This window comes from Canis lupus, chromosome 7 (assembly GCF_048164855.1).
Source record: "Canis lupus baileyi chromosome 7, mCanLup2.hap1, whole genome shotgun sequence".
Classification (NCBI taxonomy): domain Eukaryota; kingdom Metazoa; phylum Chordata; class Mammalia; order Carnivora; family Canidae; genus Canis; species Canis lupus.
In genome coordinates, this window is record NC_132844.1 from 779,811 (window position 1) to 805,061 (window position 25,251).

General features: G+C 48.1%; 1 protein-coding gene across 1 annotated transcript in view; it reads left to right on the top strand.

Moving 5' to 3' along the window:
* Positions 1-25,251, top strand: part of FRK (fyn related Src family tyrosine kinase) — a 96,426-nt gene that overhangs the window by 30,553 nt on the left and 40,622 nt on the right. The window contains exon 2 of the mRNA XM_072831669.1: positions 19,582-19,703. Within this exon, the coding sequence (XP_072687770.1) occupies positions 19,582-19,703 (122 nt within the window). The remainder of the gene's footprint in view (positions 1-19,581; positions 19,704-25,251) is intronic.

A 25,251-nucleotide genomic window follows, 5' to 3' on the forward strand; every position in this document is an offset into this window, starting at 1 on the left:
TACACAGGTTTTTTTCTCAACATAAGTTTTCATTTCTCTGGGATGAGTGTCCAAGGGTGCAATGGATTTGTTTTTGTACTGTCAAGTCTGGAGAGTTCTTTATTTATTCTAGACACAGTCCTATATATGTGGTTTCCAGATACTTTACATTTTTTCTCTCTCAGTCTGTGGATTGTTTTTTTACCCTCTTAATAGGATCTTTCACAGATCACAGGTTTTTAATTGCGCCAATGTTCAATTTATCATGCTTTCCTTTTATGAATCATACTTTTGGTGAGAAGTTTGGATCTCTTTGCCTAGTTCTAGACCCTGAAGATTTGCTCATTTTTTTTTTTTTTTTAACAACAGTGCCTTTTACTTAGAAAATTGCTTGCTGCTCTCTTCTCAACTGAAATCAATAGTCTTAGGTCCAAAGTTTAAAACTATGTAAATGAACACATGGATGAATTAGCCATAGCAGAGAGAGCCGGGATCTTTAAAAAGTATCTCTGATGGCCCTGTTATAAAGAACCACAAAGTGCCTCTTCTGTAGGAACTGTCATGAAAGAAGGTAGAGCATGGAAACAGAGGACTCCCGTTCTGTGTCCTTATAGAGTCATTGGCAGATTCCCAGAATGAGGGGCATCCTATAGAAATGTCAAGGAGGAAACTGAGGCCGGAGGTCATGCAACATGTGAAAACATTCGTTTGTGGTGAATAAATGGCATGCCTTGAATTCAAGTACAAACAGAGCTGTGGCTTGCTCACCTAAGACTGTTTACCCTCCTGGATCACGGAACCAATGGTGGCTGACTCATACGATTAACAAAGGATTATAACCCACAAAAGGTGAGTAAGAGGTAGGGATATTGTTGAGAAATAGACAATAACTAAGAGAGCTATAACCATATACTTTGGGTATTTGGGTCTTCTAATTAGCCTAGTCTTCTAAAGGGTCAAAATTAAAAATAAATAGAGGTCAGAATTACAAGGTGGTGGCTTCAAACTTTATTATTTCTAGAAAGGGTTTGCTACTCTGAGACTAAGTTCATGGTGACTTGACAAGTGGTGACAGGAGTTTCTTTTTAGAAATGAAATTTAGGGGCACCTGAGTGGCTCCGTCGGGTAAACGTCTGATTCTTGATTTTGGCCCAGGTCACGATCTCAGGGTCACGAGACGGAGCGCCGTGTCGGGCTCTGCGCCCAGCAAGAAGTCTGCGCGACATTCTCTCTCTTCCTCTCCCTCTGCTGCTTCCCTCTGCTCGTGCTCTCTTTTTTTCCTCTCTAAAGTAAATAAAATCCTAAAAAAGAACCACCCTGAAATTTAAAATAACTTTTCGGAGTTAAATACAGCAGAGGTTCTGTATACAGATTTTTAAGGTGAAGTCGATAGTCATTTTTCTCTAATAAAACACAAAACAACACACTTTTATCTTCCAGGCTTCATATTTCCTCTCTCAAGAAACTCGTCATCAGGAGCATAAGTTTGCATAACATATTGCAGATTAGATATTTACTTTCTTTGCTCCAGCCTTTGAGCCTTAGCTGGTCCGCTGAAAACGGTGCCAGTCTATACCCGCAGAAGGAAGAAGAGGCGCTGGCAGTCTGTGTGGGGTCATTTGACAGGTGTTGCAGGGCTCCGCTAATCCCAACGTCTCCTGTTCACGGAGCCTAAAACTTCTTGCCATCCTTCCAGTTAAAGGCCTCTCTCCAGAAGATCTTTTTTAAAGATGGAAATATCTGGACACCTGGGTGGCTCGGGGGTTGGGCATTGGCCCAGGGTGTGACCCCGGGGTCCCGGGATCGAGTCCCGCGTCGGGCTCCCTGCATGGAGCCTGCTTCTCCCTCTGCCGGGGTCTCTGCCTCTCTCTCGGGGTCTCTCATGAATAAATACATAAATAAATCTTTAAAAAAAATAAAGAGGCAAATATCTTACCAAGGAAGTAGATACTAATATCCTCAAGTGACTCACATTTCTGCACCCACCCCTAAGGGACAGTAGCACCCTCAGGAAGCAGGAACCAGACAGTTGTATTCAAACGAGGCGGCTAGTAAGGAGGGAGTGGGGGGGCCTTCTCGGGGGCCCATCGCAGCACAGGCGCAAACTTTATGAGAGGGAGGTTTCTGAGGTCAGACCTTCCAACTGAATCTTCTTTTGCAAAACCAACCTAGGCACTTCCAAGTCTAACCGAGGAAATAGTGGGGTTTTTAAAAGCCACATTGTATATAGTTTTTCAAAAAATTAATTTTAGGAGGCTCAGTTTGCGTACAGTAAAATGCACAGATCTCACGCTTACATCCTGGTGAAGAACACGATTAAGGTGGAGCACGTCGCACGGCCTCGGAGATTTCCCCGTGGTCCTTTCCGGACACCCCCGTCCCCCGCCCCCGGATGGGCCATAATTGTGCCACGGAGGCGCTTCTTCTAAACGCCATCCCACAGCCGCTTCTCGGAGTCTGACGCTTGTGCCCGTCGCGGTGGTTTCGGGACCCAGCCGTGCTGCTGTGTCCCTGTTTGGCCTTCAGTGCCGAGTCTGAGCTTATTCTCTCATCCCCTTGATAGACATTTGGGCTGTTTCCCGCTTTTGCCCATCACGAGTCAAGCTGCCATCAAAGTATCTTTGTGCTGGTCTATTTGTGGACGTGTGTCTTCGTCTTTCTTAAGCGAATGCCCCAGGGTGGAACTGCTGTGCCAGAGGGCTAGTGTGTGTGAACTGTACGAACACGGCCACAAAGGGCTCGTGCCGCTTTACACTCCTGCAACAACACACGTGAGAAGCCTCAGAGCTCGCCGGGGCCTGATACTCTCAGTCTTTTTCGCTTTAGCCCTTCTTCCAGGGATGATCTATCTCGCTGTGGCTTTTATTATTTAGTTTAATTTGAAGTCAGTTAGTTAGCACATAGTGCATCATTGGTTTCAGAAGTAGAGGTCAGTGATTCATCGGTTGCTTGTAGGGCCCAGTGCTGTTACATCCCGGGCCCTCCTTCCCGCCCATCCCGCGGTTGCCCCGTCCCCCACCCCCCGCCAGCAACCCTGTTTGTTTCCTAGAGTTAAGAGACTCTTATGGTTTATCTCCCTCTCTGATAATGGTCTTATTTTAATTTGCATTTCCGTAATGACTAATGATAAGCAGCACCCATTCCTGTGGACACTGGCCAGTCCTGTTTCCTCTGGTGAAGTGTTTGCTTAGGTCTTTTGCCCATTTTAAAAATCCAACTTCTGGGCCTACTTGGAGTTACTTTCTATTGACTGCATTGATTCCCTGGGTATGGGTCATACGTCCCTGCTTCTTTGCAATACTGCTTAATTCTGGTTGCGTGCAGGACATTGTTGTAGCTACCCCAGATTCTCTCACATTCTTCTGAGAATTACTGGCTTTCTGGTTTTTGTAGTTACTTTAGTAGATAATAGCCTGGGATCTAAGTGCAAACCTCGTCTCCTTTAAGCTATAACTGCTCCTAGTATTTGTTCTGTTTTTATTTTGCTTTTAAGCCTGACATTAGGTGAAGGTGTTTTTTTTTTTTTTTTTTTTTTTTTTTTTTTTTTTTTTAGGTGAAGGTTTTTTCATTGTTGCCCTTTTTCAGATTGAGGAGACTTTTTTCTATTGTAATATTGCTAAGTGTTTTCGCTTTTAATCAAGAATAGATGTTGAATTTTTCAAAACTATTTTGAGTCTATTGATTGGACTCTGCAGTTTTAATTTTTAGTCTATTAACGTGGTCAGTTACATTGATTTTTAAATATAAATCAACTTCTTCCTGGAACAAACCCCATTTGGCTGCAACGTATTTTTTATTTTATAGATTCTTGGATTTGATTTGCTAATTGTATTTTAAGGATTTTTGCAACTGTGTTCATAAGAGATATTTATCTGTGATTTTTTTGAAATGTCTTTGATTTTGATATCAGGGTAATTCTGGCCTCATAAAATAAATTGGAATATATATATATATATTTTTTTTCTTGAATTTTCTGAGACAGCCTGGATATAAGATTGATATTATTTCTTCCTTAAATTTTAGTAGAATTCACCTGTGAAGCACTAGAGACATGGGGTTTTCTTTGTTGGAAGGTTTTAAATTATGAATACAATTTTTAAAAAAGATTTTATTTATTTATTCATGAGAGATACAGAGAGAGGCAGAGACACAGGCAGAGGGAGAAGCAGGCGAAGGCAGATGCTCAACCACTGAGCCACCTGGGCGCCCCTGAATACAATTTCCTCAACAAACATTCTTTAAGGTTATTAAGATTTTCTGTTTCTCCTTGTGGTAGTTTGTGTAAGATGTGTTTATCAAGGGACATGTTTATTTCATCCAAGTTGTCAAAATTATTGGCATGTAGTTGTTAACAATATTCTTTTATTGTTATTTTAATATCTGGGAATCTATGATGGTCTCCTCTTTAACTGCAGATACTGATAATTTTTGATTTTTTTCCTTGAATACTGTTGCTAGAGGCTTATACCTCTTATTAATTTTTTTCAAAAAATCAGTTTTTGTCCTTGTGGATTTTTTCTATTTTTTCTTTGACCAATTTCCACTGCCTTTTTTTTTTTTTTTTTTAAAATATATATTGTTTCTTTTCTTCTATGTCTTTTAGGTTCAATTTGTTCTTCTGTTTTTTTTTTTTTTTTGGTCCATTTAAAGGAAATATCTGATATGGTTTCGAAAAAGCAATAGGGAGATTTGCATTAGTGTATACTTAGAAAACCTATGTTGAACAAATTTTGCAATCTTATTTTTGTTATCAAGGGAATTAAAAAAATTAAATGACTATTGTAAATTTAATCTCAATCAATTACATACGAAGGGTGTGAAGACTGAGGTGCATAGAGAAATCATGAGGCAGAAAATCCTTGTCAAACCAAACTCCTAAAAATAGCACTTTAATGTGGAGATGGAATTATAGTTATATTTTTCAGGCAATTACACTGAATACGTCTTTTTTTCATTATCTCTGCCTTATCAGTCATTATATGTGAAATTTTGTCTGCACCATTGACATATTGATCACATACATGTCAATTATGAAACATTTCCTCACAATACATTTCTTTTAAAATATATTTCTTCAATTTTCTGACATCAAAATGATGTATGGTATGGTTAGATAGCTTATATTTTTTGACTTTTATAAAAGTTTTCTTTTTATACTGGTCTACATGTGTGTTTTTCCACTCATAATGTAAACCTATAAGCAAGCATATTGTCTTTTTTTTTATTATCCCTATAGCTTATCCTAGACTTCAATAAATGTTTATTGTAGTGTTTTTCCTTTTATTTATTTATTTATTTTTGTGTGTGTTTTTCCTTTTAGATGCAATGTTTCTTGGCATTTGAAACATTAAAAAATTGTCCTTTTAGTTTCTGAAGAATGAGAATCTGATTTTAAAGTTAACTGGGCATAAAATATCATATTAAAAGATGAACATGAAACCAGTCCTTTTTTTTACTCCAATTTTCCAACTAGGATTTGGAAACCATGTGAATGAAGATCAATTAAATATGTAGTTAAGACATAAGATCAGAAAAATGTTGATAATTACTGAAGTTGGGTGTTGAATAAAAGTGGGTCATTATACTGTTCTCTCCACTTAGGAATATGAGTGGAAAGTCTAAAAATGTCTATTAGGAATGCACGTATGGAAACTCAAAGAGATGGGAAAATTGTGTCTTGTCGTTGAGATTTCTTGTCTAAGAAAGTATTTCCAAACATGGATGGATCTTGGTTTCACGGGCCTACAGCTAATATGGTACAGAGGGGAAGGTTCTGTCTGAGAAAATGAGAATGAAACTATGTGAACAGAACTTGGTAAGAAAGGGAATATTTAGAAGAGAAGAAGAAATCAATACAAATTATTTGTAGATGCTGACAAATAATAAACATAACCATAGTGAAATATGAATGAACGGCCTCCTATTTAGTTTTTCCCCTATATTTTTGAGTCATTTTCTTTGACTGACTCTTGATATGACAAGATTTTGTAATACCATTTTCTATAGAAAGAGTAAATGATAATTTGAACTTTTGAAATGTTTGGTCACATTGTTTTTGACAGTTCAGAAAAAATCTTAAGCTTCATAATTCATTATTTGCAATATCATCCATCTATAATTGTGGAATTTTTTTACTTATTTAAATATTTATTTGAATCTTAATTTGCTTTCCATTTTTGAATTTTGATCCTTATGCAACCAAGCCCACCTCTAAATAACAGATTAGTGTTTAACTTCATAAAAATATATTCTTATGTTATTCTGTGGGAACATTTTTATTTTTAAAGATTTATTCATGAGAGACATAGAGAGGCAGAGATCCAGGTAGAGGGAGAAGCAGGCTCCATGCAGGAGCCCGATGTGGGGCTCGATCCCGGGACCCCGAGGTCATGCCCTGAGTGGAAGATGGACACTCAACCCCTGAGCCACCCGGGAGTCCCTGGGAACATTTTTAGAAGCAAATTTGGCTCTTACCACGTATTGAAAGTGATCCATCCTCTGTATTGTACGTAATTTTTTTTCAGGCAAAATGTTAAGGAGGATAAAGGGTAAATCTTCTCATGATTATCCTTTTTTTTCTGGAAAATCAGTGAAGTTGAAGAAAGATTTAAAAATGAGAAATGAGGGGAAAAATAAAAATGAGAAATGAGGGGGGAAAAAATAAAAATGAGAAATGAGGGATGCCTGGGTGGCTCAGTCAGTTAAGCGTCTGCCTTCAGCGCAGGTCATGACCCCAGGTCCTGGGATCAAGCCCCGCATCAGGCTCCCTGCTCAGTGGGGAGTCTGCTTCTCCCTCTCCCTCTGCTGCTACCCCTGCTTGTTCTCTCTCTGTGTGTCAAATAAATAAATAAAATATTGAAAAAATAAAAATGTGAAATGAAAATGTAGGCCTTGTCACACTAGTGCAAACCCGTGGTTGACTCTGTTCAATCTTCCATCTGGGAGATACCGTAAGAGGCAGCTTATCCACTCACAGTGAATGGGGTGTCCCCCCCCCAATCCTATTTTTTTTTTTTATTACAGTCACATCATAGGGTCGTTTTCTATGAATTTGGGTGAAACTATTTTGATGCCTACTTACCCTGTTTGCAGCCTGGAGCTCCTCTTTCTGCCCCGGGTCCTTTATACTTCTGCCCCACTGTGTGAGGGGGACGATGACGAGAGGACGCGGCCGCACGTCCCCTGCACGTCGGGCACGAGTGTTGAGAGGTCCCGTGGACGGCCTGGCACATCCGCCCGCACACGGGCACCCCTTACTCTCTTCCCTCAGCTCGCTTTCTAACCCCACAAAGAGGGGCCCTTGGGGCACCTGCTCTGGGGGCCCCGCGATCTCCCACGAATTGCAGTAATGAGCAGAAAGCATTGGGGCTTAGGAGCGTCGAGGGGAGGCGGGAGGGGGTCGGATAATACCAAAAGGAGAAACCCAAGGCCAGGGGCGTGAAGGAGGGGGACCGGGGCTTCGTCTTACCCGCTCTGCTGATGACCCGAAGTTTGAGGAGCGAAGGGCAGGGAAGCTCCGGCGTGTGAGGCCTCGTCCTCCCTCCCTCAGTCTTAGGAAACCTGCTTCTCAGTCTTACTTGGGGTCCCCATTCCGAGGCTGTAGGGCGTGCTCCCCTTTCAGATCGAGGGTCTCCTGAGCGTCTGCTCCGGGCCGCAGCTTGACAAGTCAGGGCTGACCCCACTCTCTGTGCTTCACCCAGTTCTTTCTTCCCTTCATCCCGGACGAAGAGGGCAGCGGGCGAGTTCGCGCCTGCATGATCCTTTGTATCCCTGAAGTCGTGGACGAGACCTTATTAACCGGCAGGTTGCTAAGAGGAGGCGGCCCCGGGGGCGGGCGGGCTTCAGGGTTTCTGAACACAAACTTGCACACTAAAGACTTCACGTGTTGTTTACAAATGATTATTTACTCTGTGTGTCATTAGGGCTTATCCTCCTCGGGAGACACTGAGAGAGCAGATACCCTAACCTAGGTCAAGAAATTCATGATTTTAATATAACCGCGTTCCTGAAAACATCAGTGTAACTGGGAAAGAAACCCAACAAACCGCGCCTTCTCCTTTATCCTCAGTCGTGGACTTGCTTGACAAGAGCACGCGTGAGCCTCTCGCCACCCCCTGCTGCGGAGACTGGTGGGGGCGGTGCTCTGCCTAAGGGCTTAACATGCTAAGAAAAGTCTGTTGTCTCTTCTTTTTTTTTTTTTTTTTTTAAGAAAAAAGCTTTTTAGTATTTATTCCTGAGACACACAGAGGCAGAGACCCAGGCAGAGGGAGAAGCAGGCTCCATGCAGGGAGCCCGACGCGGGACTCGATCCCGGGACCCCGGGGTCCCGCCTTGGGCCAAAGGCAGATGCTCCACTGCTGAGCCATCCGGGGCCCCCTAAAAGTCTATTTTCCAAGCTCTGGTTCTTTGTGCTGTTGAGAATCAAGACCTGGAGTGGACGGGCCTTGATGGAGCGAAGCAATTTGGCGTGCGTTGGAGAAGGTGGAAGTAGGCCTGGAATGCTGGGTGGGGGGCGGGGGGTAAAGAACTGCCTTGGTTTGCACGTGAAACCAGGTGGATGGAAAGCCTGAGCCGGAGGGAGGGAAGGGGGCAGGGGCCCGGGCCACCTGCAGGGAGCCCGCGCTGTGGACGGAGCCAGGGGGGTGGGAAAGCCCCTCTGGGCACCAGACACTGCGTCTTTGAGCTTGTTTTCTACACTGGATGGTACTTTGCTCCCCACAAATTTTACGCAGAGTTTTGGAGGAATTTATCATGGTGAGGTTGGCGTGAAAATAAGGGGGGGGCTCCAGGTGGGGCAAGAGACCGGAGAGCGGGGGTTGGGTGGGGGTGGCCTTTGCCTTTGCCTGCAGGGAACAGCTGTGCTTCTCAGGGCTCAGCCCCGAGTCCCAGCCTCAGGTTCTTGGGGCCACTTGGGGGGAGCCTGTGGGACCTGGAGCCGCACCTCATGGCGGCCTGTGTGCCCCCCTCCTGGCCCCGTCCTCACTGCTGGAGGCCCGTGTGCCCCCCTCCTGGGCTCTGTCATCACTGCTGGCGGCCCATGTACCCCTTCCCGGGCTCCATCCTCTCTGCTGGCAGCCCACGTACTGCCTCCCAGCTCCGTCCTCACTGTTGGTGGCCCATGTACCACCTCCCGGGCTCCATCCTCACTGCTGGAGGCCCGTGTACCCCTCCTGACCCCGTCCTCACTGCTGGCGGCCTGTGTACCACCCCCCCGGGCTCTGTCCTCACCGCTGGTGGCCTGTGTACCCCCTCCCGGGCCTCCGAGCACCCCCGGGCGTGTGTCCGAGGCCCGGAGCAGCGGGTGGAGGGTGTCACTGTGTGCCAGCAGGTGCCCGGCCTCCCCCGGTGACACTGCAGTCCCCGTGCAGCCCTCCCCTCCGACGATGGGCAGAAGCAAGCGGGGGGCTGGTGTCAGGGTGTTGGCCCTGAAGCACCAGGGGTCCCCGCGGCCCTGGCCTCCTCACCACCGGAGCCTGCTCTCCCCACCCCGCTCAGCCCCTGCCCTGCAGAGTCGGTGGCGCCACTGCCATGGCTTAGAGGCACTTGGTCATTAATACCGGCGCTATTGATGATTGATTAGTGGTGGTAGCTGGGTGCCAGGATCAGATTATTATTTTTTAAATATTTTATTTATTCATGAGACATACACGAGATAGAGACCCAGGCAGAGGGAGAAGCAGGCTCCCTGCAGTGAGCCCGATGCCGGACTCGATCCCAGGACCCCGGGGTCATGCCCTGGGCCCCACAAGTGCCCCAGGGTCAAATTATGAAAAAGAAAAGAAAAAGAATGTACGGGCCCATCTGACCTTTGTGGCCTTTGTCGCCCTCCTGTCTGCCTCGGGACACCTGCTTCACGTAAACCCCTGAAAAGTCGGCGACACTAGTGCCTGCGTGTGATGGTAACGTGGGCACCCACGGGCACGCGCGCACGCCGCCCCCCAGCACGGCCACAGCCACGTCCGCAGGTACGCGTGGCTCTCTGTGCCGCGCGTGGGTCAAGACAACGGAGATTTTGTTTTTTCTTATATGTTTGCCAAACGTGAATGACAATTTCATTCAAACATTTTGAGGTTTATGTGGATTTTAAAGAAATCCTACCTCAACTACTCCTTTATAAACAGAACTATTATTTCTTTTTTAAAAAAAATAAATTTTTTATTGGTGTTCAATTTGCCAACATACAGAATAACACCCCGTGCTCATCCCGTCGAGTGCCTCCCTCAGTGCCCGTCACCCAGTCACCCCCACCCCCCGCCCTCCTCCCCTTCCACCCCCGCTACTCTCTCTCCTGTTTCCTTGGCTTCATTTTTTTTTTTTTCTCCTTGGCACTTACCACCTTTGCACAGTCTGTGTAATTATTCAATTATTTTATTTGTCGCCTGTCTTTCCCATTAGCGTGGGAGCTTGGGAGCCCCGTACAGCCAGGGCTCTTTGTATGGTCCCCCCGCTGCTGCACTGCTACCCCCGGAACCGTGCCTGACGCGCAGCACGCGCTCAGCGAATACCTGCTGAACGACGAATGAACGAGTGAAGGGATCTTACGGCCGCAGCCTGTGCTTACAGCTTCCTCAGCTCTTGCGCCAACGTGGAGATGGGTGGTTCTGTCCCGGGCGTCGGCGAGAGTTTAATGAAACGCTGGACTCTCTTCCCGGAGGATGTGTACTCATTAAAACACATTTACAATAAGCTTAAAAGGTTCACCCATGAACCCCCATAAACATTTCTTTCTAGTTCTAAAATTCTGATCACCCCCGCTGTGCTCCTCCCACAGAGTAACTCTTCATCGCTCTTGCCTTCCACGCGTCCGCCTCTTAAGTTTGTTCACTAAATGAGTTTTAAAAGACAAGTCAAATTGCCCTGTCATTTTTGCAGGTGTGCCCAGACCTCAAAAGTCTTTACTGTGTTAAATCTTACACGGGACATCTCATCATGGTCCTAATGTAGTCTTTGAATATTTGCCAACGATCTACTTGTGCCGTGGAGCTCGTGGCTCCCACATGGGGTTCTGTGAGCATCAAAGAGCTGGTTTTGTTTCTTCTTCCTTTCATCGACGCTCTTCCCCCGCCACTGCCCCCCAAACCAGCCCGCTCACAGGCGGGCCGCTGATTCTTCACCTGTCCTGCATTTCTTTGGATTTCTCATCTCTTCCAAATCCTTACTCCAAGTGTCTGGTCTTTAAGATCCCTCCCGTTGTTGACGCACTGTTGGGTGTTTATTTCCCGGATTGCAGTTCCCTTGGCAATTAGATACTTATTTTGTTTTTGTCACTTTTTTTTTTTTTACTTATTATTCAGTTAAAATGATCTCTTATTCCTCCCTTGATACTCTAAAATTCTCGAAGGGAAAGAAATATGCCCTTCTTCTGCTCTTAGGTCTCTTCATCGTGTTCCATATAGTTAGTAGGAAATGAATGCTACTGATACATTTTAGCTAATGAAGCCAGTCGAAAACTACATCGATGTGACCTTGTAAGGTAATAGGAAGGTTAAGGTACCTTCAAGGTGTGTCCTGTCTTATTTGGGATAAAGGATTTAATGAAAGTCAATGATGACTTACAGTATCACATTGTTAGCCCACCTTGAAGAGGGTATACACACGGACTACTCCTGCTAGACTCAACACTTGGTCTTGTTTATTCTGTGAACATTCCCAAAGAACAAGTTGATTTGTAGATCTTTATTTTTAAAAATTTTCAAAGTAAACTCTATGCCCAGCCTGGGGCTTGAACTCACTGCCCGGTGATCAAGAGTCACATGCTCTACCAACTGAGCCGGCCACGTGCCCCGTATTTTGTAGATCTTTCAAGAATACTCAATGCTTTAAATAAAGTGGGATGAGATGATATCACTCATGGCACCAGGAATTAAAATTCTTTAAAACTAAGTGAATTAACAAGTTTCTCTCATTTTCCTTTTTTGGAAGTGAGAAAGGAAATGATTCATAAGAGGAGATAACTATTGTGGGGTTTTTTTGTTTGTTTGTTTGTTTGTTTGTTTGGTAGGAACTTAGTGGGGCTGTCACCTCTGAAATCAGTCCTCCCTATAACTATTAAAAAGTCATAATAGTACCCAAAGGCGTATTCAGATAAAGAACTGGAGTGAACACGTGTAGTGTTTTGTGAAGTAAGGCATATTCCCAAACGTTATGGAATTAATTGCATTTACTTTCTTTGGAAGTGACAAAGATGGAAACTCCTCAATGACTAATGTTTCCAACTCTGATCTGTATTTCTCTCGTTTCTAGGACAAACATTTTCACAAATGTACAAAAACAAAGCAGACAGATTAAAATCTACGCTAGTATCTCTGGCTTGATGACTGGAAATGCCATCATATATGCTCACACTTTGGGTTCTATTTTCATTTATTTATGTATTTTAAGTAGGGTCCAGGCCCACTCTGGGGCTTGAACTCACAGCCCTGAGATCAAGAGCCAGGTGCCCCCGTTTTTGATTTTAGAAGAGAAATCAGTAGTAGCTTCCATTTCCTTTTCCACAAATACAAGGCAGGGTGAGCCCAGAGCAGCACCCTGAGGTCGATTCCCCGTCTGAGCTGTGCCGGGCTCTTCACCAAGCTTTTGTGAGGGATGGGAAGCTCTGCATTTCTAGACACTGGCCCTGGGGTCGGGGTTATAACCATGTCGCCAGCGGCACAGAGGCCACAGCTGCCCAGTGGCTGGGGACCCAGGAGGGTCATCTGATGTCCTCTCGAGAGAGGCTCCTTTGAAGTTCCCCTTTTATGATGACTCGACAGGTGACCGCCAATGCCAACCAAGCTTTACCAAGGAGCTCCCTGGTTTCTTTGTGACGGCAAGTCACACCTGAGATGCCGAGGCCACACTGTCGCTTTATCACACGGTCTTCATGCATGTGTGGCCCTGACGCGTGTGTTTGGGAGGACAGCGAAGTGAGCGTCCTTCCCGGTCTTCCAGGCCCCAGGCAGCTGTGCTCTCCGGGAGAAGGCCGCGCTCACCTTGGTACCTGCTGTCGGGCCCACAACCTGCCAATCCGCGTCGCAGCTGGGCGGCCCGGCAGGTAAGGTGTCTCACCTGGCACGCTCAGGCTGGCGGGTCCAGGCTTGCTCGGGGCACTGGCTTCATGCAGGGCGACAGTCGCCCTAGCCCAGTGCAGATGTGCCCATGGCCAGGTACTACATGTCCGGTCATCAACAGGTAGTGCTTTAGGTGCCCCGGACGGCGTGTGGAGGGTGTGTGCAGTGAGGCTTTGTGTAGCCGCAGGTGGATGCAGAATGATGATGATGATGATAATAAGGAGGAGGAGCAGAGGCAGGAGGTGAAGAAGGAAGAGGAGGAGGAGCAGGAGCAGGAGGAGGAGGGGGAGGAGGAGCAGGAGGAGGAGAAGCAGGGGGCGGGGGGCGGTTAGAGATGGTCCGTGTGGGTCGGTGAGAGACCCAGAGGCAGGGGTGCGCAGGGGAGAGGCGGGCTCCGGGAGGCCGATGCGGGCTGGAGCCGGACCCGGGTCACGCCCGGAGCCCCCCGCCCCCCCATGGCAGGTGCCCTCGCCCTGCCCTCGCCCTGCGCCCCAGGCAGCGCCCCCCGCCCGCCCCGGCCCTCGCAGTGGGGGAGACGCGGGCATCCTCTGGGGGCGGCTTTACAACCCCCCGCGTCTCTTTACACCGATTTCCCTGAGCTTTGGTCCCTGTATTACTGAGATGCTGATGTTGATGTTCAGCAACGATGCATACAGCCTGGTTCTTTTTAGGGACTGATGTGGTCCCTTTTGTCCCCCGAGGAAGCTCCAGTTACCACCTTACAGCCTTAGCCTTTACAATTAGTGAAAGCGCCTGCCGCCACCTGGTGGCAGCATGTCCCAGGCCGCACAGCGCGGGCAGAACCGAAAAGTCACTCGGGAGGAGGGAAGTTTCAATACGACCCCGTCCAGGGAAGGGGGGGTCACATCCACGACGTGTGCGCATTTCCTATGGCCTCAAACCTTCCGTGTCTAACACCAAATATATGCCCTTTCCCTTAAGCGAGCTTTCTGAAAACAGGTGCCATTTACTGAGCACGAACGCAGCCGGCGTCAAGCACTGTATGTCCATCATTTTTCTTTCTTTCTTTCTTTTTTTTAAAAAATTTATTCATGAGAGAGAGAGAGAGGCAGAGAGAGGCAGAGACACAGGAAGAGGGAGAAGCAGGCTCCATGCAGGGAGCCCAATGCAGGATTCGATCTCAGGACCCCGGGGTCACGCCCTGGGCCGAAGGCAGATGCTCCACGGCTGAGCCCCCGGGGGGCCCCTTTATGCCATATTTCTGATGAATTTCCTTAGATTTAAGTAAATTGCAAAGTAACATAAAACTGCATCTTCCTATAGATACCCCACCGTGGGGAGGAGCGCAGAGTGAAAAGTGTTTTGGCCACTGCTTTTGTGTCTCTCACTCAGTCTCCAGAGAAGTAAGCAAATAGGCATTTTGGTTTGTTGGTTTTAAAAATGTAAATGGAACTAATGTTTTGACGACCCTGCAGTTGACTCTTTTTCACTCAGTTCTACATCCTGCAGATCTTTCTGCGTCAGAGCTACAGAATTTACACACAGTAGACGCCGGATAAATGTTTGCAAAATAAACCTTAGACTTCAATCACATACTCCTTTTGTCCAAAACCAGACATTATGCTTTTTTTTTTGCTCCATTTTTATCTATTTGAAGCATTTCCTCCTCCTAGGTTATTATGGGTCTGCTCTCCTTTTTGATTATTCTTCATCAAGATCTCTTTCATGGCAAGTATCTCTTTCATAGCAATAAAGATTAGTTTCATCAAAGATCAGTTAAAATGGGGCACCCGGGGGCTCAGTGGTGGAGCACCTGCCTTCGGCCCAGGGCCTGACCCTGGGGTCCCGGGATCGAGTCCCACGTCGGGCTCCCTGCAGGGAGCCTGCTTCTCCCTCTGCCCGTGTCTCTGCCTCTCTCATGAATAAATAAATAAAATCTTTTTCAAAAAAAGGTCAATTAAAATGTGTGTGTGTGAGTGTAGCGTCATTTTATTGGATAATTTTCACATGTAAGCACCAGACTCTAACTTATTATTCTCAGCTGTCTCATATAAATTTTTATTTATTTATCATGTTTTACTATTTTTATAACTCAGTAGTTCTCAAGTTTTACTGTGCGTCAGATGCACCTGGGGGCTCCTTGCGACCCAGGTTGTTGGGCACCGGCGCACAGTCTCGGGCTCGGTAGGTGTGGGGAGTGGCTGAAAACGTCCTTTTCCAACACGTCTGCACGTGGCGCCAGTGCTTCTGGTCCAGGGGCCGCACCCTCAGGGGCACCGGTCGGTAAGACTCTCCGTGGACCCGCCGCGGGCTCGCTTCCCGGCCCCCGCTGTTGGTGCCCGCAAGGAGCAGAGCCCACGGAGAGCGTGGAGAGAGGCCTCGGCGGGCCGCGGGCCTGGAACCCTCTGGTGCGAGCAGAGGCTGGAAGGGACTGTCGCTCTCCGGGTGGCCTCTCCGGGGCTCATGCTCCCACCGTGCGGCACGTGCTCCGACCTCCAGCGGTTGCCTCATCCTGGAGTCTGAAAGGTGGCATGGAATGCCTCGACTTGCAGAAACCAAGATGCATTTATATTCACTTCCTGGTGCTAGCTCGGCCAGGTGACATTCCAGGTATTAAGTGAGCTGATGCATCCAGCCAGGTATCTATATCCATTTCATTGTTACGGCCGAGTCGGTACTGGTGCGATTCCCCTTGTAAAAGTGAGTGCAGGAAACTGTTGTCCAAGAATCTAAAATTGGTGAGACAAATAAGGACTTAAAAACAGATTGCCATAGAGTTCCTGTCTACAAATGTAGTAGAATCACCGCATCTTTAATTTACAAAAACTGCCTGCTTGTACGTATATTGGGCAGAGAAAATAGTCATTTACGGCCTGGATTATACAAAATACAAATGTATGTATATGAAACACAGAATGGAGTTTATTGTTGAGAATGATGAGGTGTATGAGGTATATTCATACTTCTAAGAGTTTGATCTGCTAGATGAATTGTAATTCTTGTAAAGGCTTAAATATTCACATTTTGAGCACTTTTTAATGTTGATGCACAATCAATACCCTCGGAATCAAGAAAACGCATGGGCCCGATCAGTATATTTGATCCAGGTTGCTAACGCGCTTGAAATATTTGTGCAAAGAAATTTTGCCACTTCTGGAAATGGAGCAAAAGAATGTCATTAGCTGTTATCTATAGGCTTTCAGTAAGCGTGCGACTACCCGTAAAAATATATAGTATTTTTTATGTGTTCACTTGAACTTCACGTCAATGGCTTTATAATCGTGCGCATCGTTGTTCAGCTCCCTTCTGTCCCTCAATTTATCCGTCTTAACTGCTGTGTAGTATTCGATCTACATCTATCACGAAGTTTATCTCTTCCCTTACATTTAGTTGGCATTTAGATAGTTTCCAGTTTTCCGTTGCTAGAGTTCTTCAGTGAACGCTCTTGAACACATATGGTCTATAATCTAGAAGTGAAATTGAATGGCAGACACATATGCAGCCTTATTAGATGTTGCCAAATCGCTCTCTGAAATAGCTGTGCCATGTGAGGCTGCCTCTACTTTTGTACAAAGGCTCTTGTTTCACATTTTCCCTAATATTTGAATGTGAACGTCTTAAAATTTGTCTAGCCTGAAGTGTGAAATTTCATGGTTTTAATATTTACTGGTATAGATAATAATGCTGGTGCAGATACTGTGCTTCTTATTTCATTAGTTATTCGTCTTTCATTTTACACTTACATGCTAGGCCAATTTTTCGGCCGTGTTGTTTCTTTAAAAAAAAAAATTCTATCTTTTCTTTTTAAAGATTTGTTTATTTTTAGAGAGCAAGAGAGAGCGTGAGCTCCAGGGTGGAGGAGGAGTAAAGAGAGAGAGAGGGATAGGGTCCCAAGCACAGCCTTGCCCCTGAGCGCAGAGCCCAAGACCCTAGACCGTGACCCGAGTCGAAATCACAAGTCGGGCGCCTAACCGAGCCACCCAGGTGCCCCGTTTCTCTTTTTTATTTATTTTTAATTACTTAATTAATTAATTAATTATAAAAATATTTTTGAGAGAGGGTAGTTTTCTTTTAAGATTTATTTATTTATTTATGATAGACAGAGAGAGGCAGAGGCACAGGCAGAGGGAGAAGCAGGCTCCATGCAGGGAGCCCGACGTGGGACTCGATCCCGGGGCCCCAGGATCACACCCTGGGCCGAAGGTGGTGCTAAACCACTGAGCCACCCAGGGATCCCCCCCGTCTCTCTTTTTTAAATAGATTAAAGGTCTCCGAGTAATCTGAACACTATGCCTATTCTTGGCCACCTACTTTGCAAATATTTTCTCCAGGTCGGTGGCTTGTATTTTAATTTTATTTCACGGTAATCTTGCTGTTGCAGAGATTTGAGATTATGGTGTAAGAAATATTTTTGGTCTTTTTCTCTCAGGTTTTTATGTCCCCCCCCCCCTTCCCTTTTATCTCAGAAACCCTCTCTAGTTTGGCACCTCAGCAAGTCTGAAAGTTTGCCTTTTACATCAGGCCTTTCATCCACGTAGAACTGTGCCGCGTGTTGTAAGTAGCATCCACTGCCTTTTCCGTGTGGATCCTTCGCGGTGGTAGCTTTGGTCGTTGAATAGTCTGTACCTTCATCTCTAACTTGTGTGTGTGTGTGTGTGTGGGGGGGTCCGTTTGAGGGTTTTCTTAATTCTTGTTCCATTACTGTATTGACTTATTCCTGTCGTTGTGGCAAACACGCATTTCCCTTTTCCCGTGAGTCCACTTCACAGCCCCTGGAACGCTTCCGGGCCTGCCGTGACTTCAGCGAGATAAGCAGGAGTCTGCGGACGTGCGTGTCCCTGGTGTGGAGTCCGTGGGTGGTCGCTGGCGCGTTCCAGGCTTCTGCCTCCTGGGGACAGGCGGGATGGCGCTTCCTGCTCCCTTTGCATTCGGGCTCGAGCCAGCGAGCGACTCGTTTGCGGTGGTCGGGGAGCGGCCTGTGCCGTGCTCCGTTGCACTCCTGCCCCAGCGGTCGCGGCAGCATGGGGCGGCCAAGCCCCGCTAGACTCAGGGGCAGACGCGGACCAAGCCCCGCGTGAGCTTTGGTGGACACGCGGTCGAGTGAAAAACGAATCCTTGTTGTCTTAAACCTCGGGGCCTTCAGCATCGTGCATCACGCGGATGCCCCTTGGCGCGTCCCAAGTGCTCGAGTTGCTGTGAAGTTGGCAGCCTGAGGGTGGGCACGATGGCGCACGAACGCCTTGCTCTTGTTAGAAGGTGATGATTATATTTTAATGTCTCTCTTTTCGCTTCCTTTCCCCGCTTCCTTCCAGTTGTCTCGCCAGCGGGAGCCAGTTTTGATGGCCCGTAAGTCCTCCCCCAGCCCTCCACTCCTCACACGGCCTGTCTTCCCTCCAGCCTACGCGTCCTCTCTTTGTCTACACTTTTAACGATGATGCCTGCAAAGATAAATGTTTTTACCCAAAATCTGAAATGATGAGGATCAACCGCGTGACTCTAGAGAGGGGGGTCATCAGTGCAAAGCAGGTTGTCGCAGCCTCCTCTTATTATCGCATTAATGTCCGTTGACCTGATACACGCCTTAGACTGGCTCTCACGGCAAAAGCCATAATTCTCTGTTGGGGTTGATCACATTCACAAGCTTGTGTGTTCGGTGTCTGACTTTTATATTTCTGGAATGTTCAGGGTAGGAGGGTCAAGATAAGTCCTTTTTTTTTTCTTATTTTATTATTTTTTTAATAATAAATTTATTTTTTATTGGTGTTCAATTTGCCAACATACAGAATAACACCCAGTGCTCATCCCGTCAAGTGCCCCCCTCAGTGCCCGTCACCCAGTCACCCCCACCCCCGCCCTCCTCCCCTTCCACCCCCCCTAGTTCGTTTCCCAGAGTTAGGAGTCTTCATGTTCTCAAGATAAGTCCCGATGCAGGAGTCGAGCCCAGGATCCCGGGATCATGCCCTGAAGGCAGGCGGACACCCCACCGCTGGGCCACCCGGGCGTCCCAAGAAAAATTTCCCTTCTGTTTGATAAGTTCCTCTAAACGACGCAAAGTCATCTCATGTTATGGCGGCATTGGGCAGTATTGGATGGGGGGTGGTGAATTCATGCCCAGAGCACGACAGTTTTAATCGTTGACACTTTAATGGGAAGCGTATGAATCCTTGGATTGGAATGTTGGCCTCCTAACACCTAGAAGGCGTCAGTGGGGCAGCGGACAGTGTGGGGCTGATGATGCGCAATCATGGAGCAAGGAGCCCAGCAGCCTAACACGGCGGGCCCACCCCGGGGGCTTGGAGTCTGCCCGGAGGAGGACGCGTCACCTCCAGACAGAACAGGACGCAGGTGTGAGAAGGGACGTGCTAGCGGCATCAGCCAAATTCCTGTTGTCTGGTCCTTAAAGACTCCTGGGGAGGGTCACAGACGTCCCCAGAAATCGCCGCAACTGTCGAGAGCTGCCGTTTCTCCCTGTAATAGTTTCACTCAAGAAGAGCCAACATTTCCGATGTTAGAAAACCTTCTCACAGACCTCCTGCTCCTTAAAGAGTGACTGTTGTCTGGTTAATGAGAGTTTACATCTGATTCTTTTTAGGTGGTTCTTTGGCGCGATCAAGAGAACAGAAGCGGAAAAACAGCTGTTATATTCAGGAAATCAGACCGGTGCCTTTCTAATCAGAGAGAGTGAAAGCCAGAAAGGAGATTTCGCCCTTTCAGGTACGGGCATGGTTTTACGTGATGTGAGCATGGGTTTGAGAGTCTGTAGTAATGAGCCCGTGTGTGAGTGAGCACGGAGGGTTATTTGAAGTTGGCCGTGTTTCTTTTTTTTTTTTTTTTTAATTATTTATTTATTTATGATAGTCACAGAGAGAGAGAGAGAGAGAGAGAGAGAGAGAGAGGCAGAGGCAGCGACACAGGCAGAGGGAGAAGCAGGCTCCATGCACCGGGAGCCCGACGTGGGATTGGATCCCGGGTCTCCAGGATCGTGCCCTGGGCCAAAGGCAGGCGCCAAACCGCTGCGCCACCCAGGGATCCCGGCCGTGTTTCTTACTTCCATAATAAGCACCAGGTTGAAGCTGAACTTCCCAAGAGCAACACAGAAATTAGCAGACGGTTTCTGTCCATGAGCAGGCGTCTCTGCAAGTAAGCGCGCGCACTCTGGCTATGACATGGCAGTCGTGGGTCTGGCTGCGTTTTCTCGCGTTTGCATCGTGGAGGGGTCTATCCTTCCAGGGAACTGAGAAGCCGAAAGCACAAGCTACACATGTTGTCAGAATGGATCTTTCCACCGTACACTTTCAGTTGCTGCGTTTCATTCGTCTTTGCCGGGCTACTAGGAAGTCAGTTGAAGGGGCAGCTGGGTGGCTCAGGGCTTGGGCGTCTGCCTTTGGCTCAGGACATGACCCTGGGATGGAGCCCCACATCGGGGGGAGCCCCTCCTGCAGGGAGCCTGCTTCTCTCTCCCTCCCTGCCCACCTCCTCCCCTGCTTGCTTGCTCACTCTCTCTGTCAAATAAATAAATAAAACTTATTTAAAAAAAAGAAAGAAAATGAATTGAAATGCTTAGTGCAGTTGCATTTAGTTAACCCCATGACATGCAAAATTCAGCCAAATGTGGTTTTCCAACTAGGAGTCAACTACATGTTTACATTGTAGTAGGAAGGAAGACCTGAGAATGGCCTTAAATAGTTACAGGTGCTTCCATGCCTGCCCCTACCCTCGGGGCGCCTGCGTGGCCCAGTGGGTTAAGCGTCAGACTCTTGGTTTCGGCTCGGGTCACGACCTCGGGGTCATGAGATGGAGCCCCACCCCGTCCTCCCCCGTCAGGCTCCACCCTCCGGGCCGCCTCTGCGTGAGATTCTCTTTCTCTCCCTCTGCTCCTCCCCCCACTCACATGAACTTTCTCTTTTTCTCTAAAATAAATAAATAAAATTTAAAAAATCTGTTTCTTGGTTTATGTTGCAAGGATACAGAATGTTCTTTTCTTTCTTCTCTTCTCTTCTTTCTTTTTTCTTTTCTTTTCTTTTCTTTTCTTTCTTTTCTTTTCTTTCTTTTCCTTTTCTTTTCTTTTCTTTTCTTTCTTTTCTTTCTTTCTTTTGATTTTATTTACTTGCTCATGAGAGACACAGAGAGAGGCAGAGACCCAGGCAGAGGGAGAAGCAGGCTCCCTATGGGGAGCCCAATGTGGGACTCGATCCTGGGACCCCGGGGTCACAACCTGAGCCAAAGGGAGGGTCAACCACAGAACCCCCCAGAGGTCCCCAGACCATCTGTCACGAGAGACTTTCTGTCCTTGCTCTGCTCTGACCTCTGTATTGCCCAGGCCCGTCATGTGTTACGGCCCCCTTTAAAGCATGTTCTCTGTCTAGATGGCAACCTTTTGAGGGGAGGCATTTTGCCGTCCTTTATCCCTGCGGCCCTGCCCTAAGTGTTAACCGCGAGGCCCGAGGTCCCGGTGCCTGCCTGGGTCACTGCGCTGGAAGGCAGGACAGCTTTCATGGGGCACCAGTGAGGCAGCCCCGCAGCTCGCGTGTCCTGGGAGCTCTGACTGGCCCCGACTCAGGCCAGGCTGTGTGTGTCCGGTGCCCACTTTCCTTACTCACACCAAGGCCGTCCCAACTATCAGGGCGGATGGACTGGAGCTGGAAGGGACTCAGGGCAGGGGTGCCGAGGCGGTTGTTTTCAGAGGCTCCATCCTTCGCCCCGGCCTCTGGGCACAAAGTTAGTATGGTGTTCTCCACTTGCTCGGCCTCGGCTCCGCCCCTGCCTAGTTAGAGGATGCTGTTCTGATTAGCATTTTTGAAATGTGCTCAAGTATGACGTGCCACCGACCTTTCTAATCTTGCTTATGCCCACGGTGATAATAAATAAAAAAAATACAACGATTGATACAGGATGAGCATTAGCCACTTAGAATTAATGCCCCGTCCGCCTGTGGCTTCATGCCAGTGCACACCTGTATACACCCAGGTGACATATGTATTTTATTAGATATAACGTTTTCCTTACTATGAAAGCAATATCAACATTTTTATATAAACAGAGAAGCTCAAAGAATAAAAAATATAAAAAAATCAATTAAAAATTTGATATTAAATATTTTGATTTAATATCAAAATACTTCTCCTGACAAGCTTTTTTTCTGTGCTAAACCCCTAAGTATGTATATTTATTTATTTATTTATTTTAATAAATTTTTTATTGGTGTTCAATTTCCTAAGTATATTTATTTAAATAAACACACTCATATTCAGAAAATAAATTGAGATTATCTTAAAAAGAAAAAAATATAGATGTGTGGGTATATATGCATCTATATTTATATGTTTATAAATAAACACACTTGTGTGTGCACACGCGTAACAGGTCTGGGCTTCATCTTTCTTATTCCATCTCAATATTCCGTGAACAACTTTGAGTGTCCTTTCGTATTCTTCCCATTAACATTTTTAGAAATATTTTTAGAAATATCCATTGTGTGGGTATTTACTTTTAATAAATATTTTTAAGTTTTTTATTTTTATTTTTAAAAATTTGCGTGGGTATAATATTTTTAGAAATATCCATTGCGTGGGTATTTCATCATTCCACCCATTTCCTGTTTCGTGTGCTTTCATTATTTTTAGCTGTTTTGCTGCTCTAAAGTGTGATGCTGTGAGCATCCTTATAGATAAATGAAGATTTCCATGAGAATATTACGCTCAGAGGAAGAAAAACGAGTCTCTTGGAAATCTCTATGCTTAATGATAAGAGAAAGAAGAGAATTCCTTATTTAAATGCACCCATGTTTGTCTATTTGGCTTTCCCAGTATCTATATGTAAAATTAGGTAATCATTATTTAGCTAGAAGCTAGATTAAATGCTTTAGATCAGCATTAAACGTATAGAAGAAGAATATCTCCATGAGGAAAACAAATGAAAAGAATTGCTTGAGTCATATCTTTGAATAACGCCCGGGCTGCAGCGACGATTCTGAACACTTTCTAAGTAGAATATTATGGAACAAAACAGCTTTGACAGGCTTAGAACAAAATTACAAGGATATTGGCTTTTATGTGCCGAGAATACCCTCGCGCTTGCTTATGGATTGAGGAAGCTTTGTAGGCCTTGCTTGGAAACCAGCACGTGATTATAGATTCTTTTTGAACGAAGTCAAACAATTTAGAGTCTTTCAAACAAATTATCTGATTGCCGTGTATTCACTGGGGGACAAAGTCAATGCAGACCATTCGATGCTACTGAAAGGAACATTTTCCTATTAGCCAGGAGGAGGGCTGCCCAAGAGACAAAGGGAAGGAAAAAGGTCTTCAGTATGTGCACATTAGAGCAAACAGCTAAACAAACACACACCCAAGTGCGGAGTGCTGGTTACCGCCCTGGATCCCCAGGCTCGCCCCACGGATGCGTTTCGGGGGCGGTGGTCCCCTTAATCGGTCGGAATTGATGGTCTCTGATTTCGCTGGCGGCTGTGCTGCCGGAGGAAGGCAAATAACCACTCCTTTTCTACCTCTGTCCGTCCCACGCGAGTTTTCCTTCGACGTATGGTCTTTGTTCCTCGGGCGCGGCGGCCTGCAGGTGTCCCAGGGCGCGTCCCGAGTGTGTGATTTGCTGGTGCGGGCGGCGGGGCCTCGGCCCGGGTCGGGGAGGCTGCGGGGGGCTGGCCGTGGTCCCCGGTGGCCGTGGCTCCAGGGCTCCGCGGGGCCTGGACGGACACCCAGGGTGGTGGTGCTTCCCAGGACCGCAGGACCCATCCGCCGCGGCTTCAGGCCGCAGGTGGTTTGATGTGCAGGAGGTGGTCAGGTGAGGGCAGGTGGTTTGATGTGCAGGAGGTGGCGGGAGGTGGTCAGGTGCGCGGCAGGTGGTCAGGTGCGTGGCAGGTGGTCAGGTGCAGGTGGTCTGATGCAGGGGAGGTAGTCAGGTGCATGGGAGGGGGTCAGGTGCGAGGCAGGAGGCTTGAGGGCCCGCCCATGCTGGTCCTTGACAGCCAGTAGTTTTTCTGTTGAAAAATATAGAATTTCGATGGCACGTCGACTTGCTTGGCTACTTTTTGCCTTCGATCAAGGCCTTGGAGGCCTTCATGTCAGGTCGGTGTCGGGGGTTTAGGCGCTTCCGTCGGTGTTTACAGCCCGCTTGAGGGGGTCCAGGGAGGGGGCACTGGAAGTGGGCAGTGGGGGCTGCAGAGGAGGTTGTCCCGGGCTCCCCGGCGCGGGGGCAAGTCGTGTGGAGACCTCCAGAGCACTGGGGCCACTGCAGCCTGCCTCAGGGACGGCCACTGCAGAGGTGCCTGAGGCCCCCGCAGCCAGAAGGGCCCTGCAAGGCCCGGCGGACGAGCCCAGGGCCGCACCCGGGGAGCCTGCTTGGGGCTTCCTGTGCTGGCTCCCCTCCTCAGCCCACCTGCACCTGCACCCCGCACCCCACCCAGGGCCTTTGCTGCAGGATGGCAGTGGGGGCAGGTGCAGCCCCGGGAGGCCACCTTCCTTTGGGGAGCAGACAATACAGTGGGGGGACCTGGAGGGTTTCCTGGAGGAGGAAGCAGGTGTCCTGGGCCAGTTTATGTGGTGGGACGGCGGGAGGCAAGGGCACGGGTGTGCGTGCGTGTGTCCAGGGGGGACGGAGCACGGGTGGGCCTGGAAGGGAAGCTGCAGCCACGCTCTGTGGACCTGGGGTGCCCGTGAGGAGCCGGGCCTGGGCCGGGGGCCGAGGGTTCAGCAACCGCGGGGTGGGCGGCTGCGAGAAGTCCCGGGCGCAGCAGCTCAGCATCCCCTCAGAGGCGGCAGCCCAAGGCGGGCTCTGCCCGGGACCGGCCCCCCAGGAGGCCCCTCTGGTGCTCCCCTTCCGCGGGGCCGCTGGGCTCGGCACCTGCGGGCTCCGGGCGTGGGAAGTGCGGCAACTCCGGCGCCCTAAGGCCGGGCCTGCGGGAGGCGGACGGCAGGTGCAGGACCAGCCCCCTGGAGCCCTGCCCGCTTCACCCATGCCAGCCTGAGGGGTCCCGGGATCCAGCAGGAGGGGAGGGGGTGAGGACCCGGGGGCGGGGGGACGACAGGTGGTGACGGCCGGTCGAGGTGGGTGACCTCAGACCCCTGGCTGGGCGATGGGGCCACCGTGTGCGGTCGTCGAGCTGGGCCCCGAGGGCGGCTTGCAGGGAGAGGAGGACAAGCGCCGCTGGCCGTCGGGGCCCCGGGGCCGCCGTTGCCTCCTGTGGGGCCTGTTTGCGGCCTCGGAGCGGAGCACTTCCCATGGGAGACTCCGGCCGCCAAGGACCTGG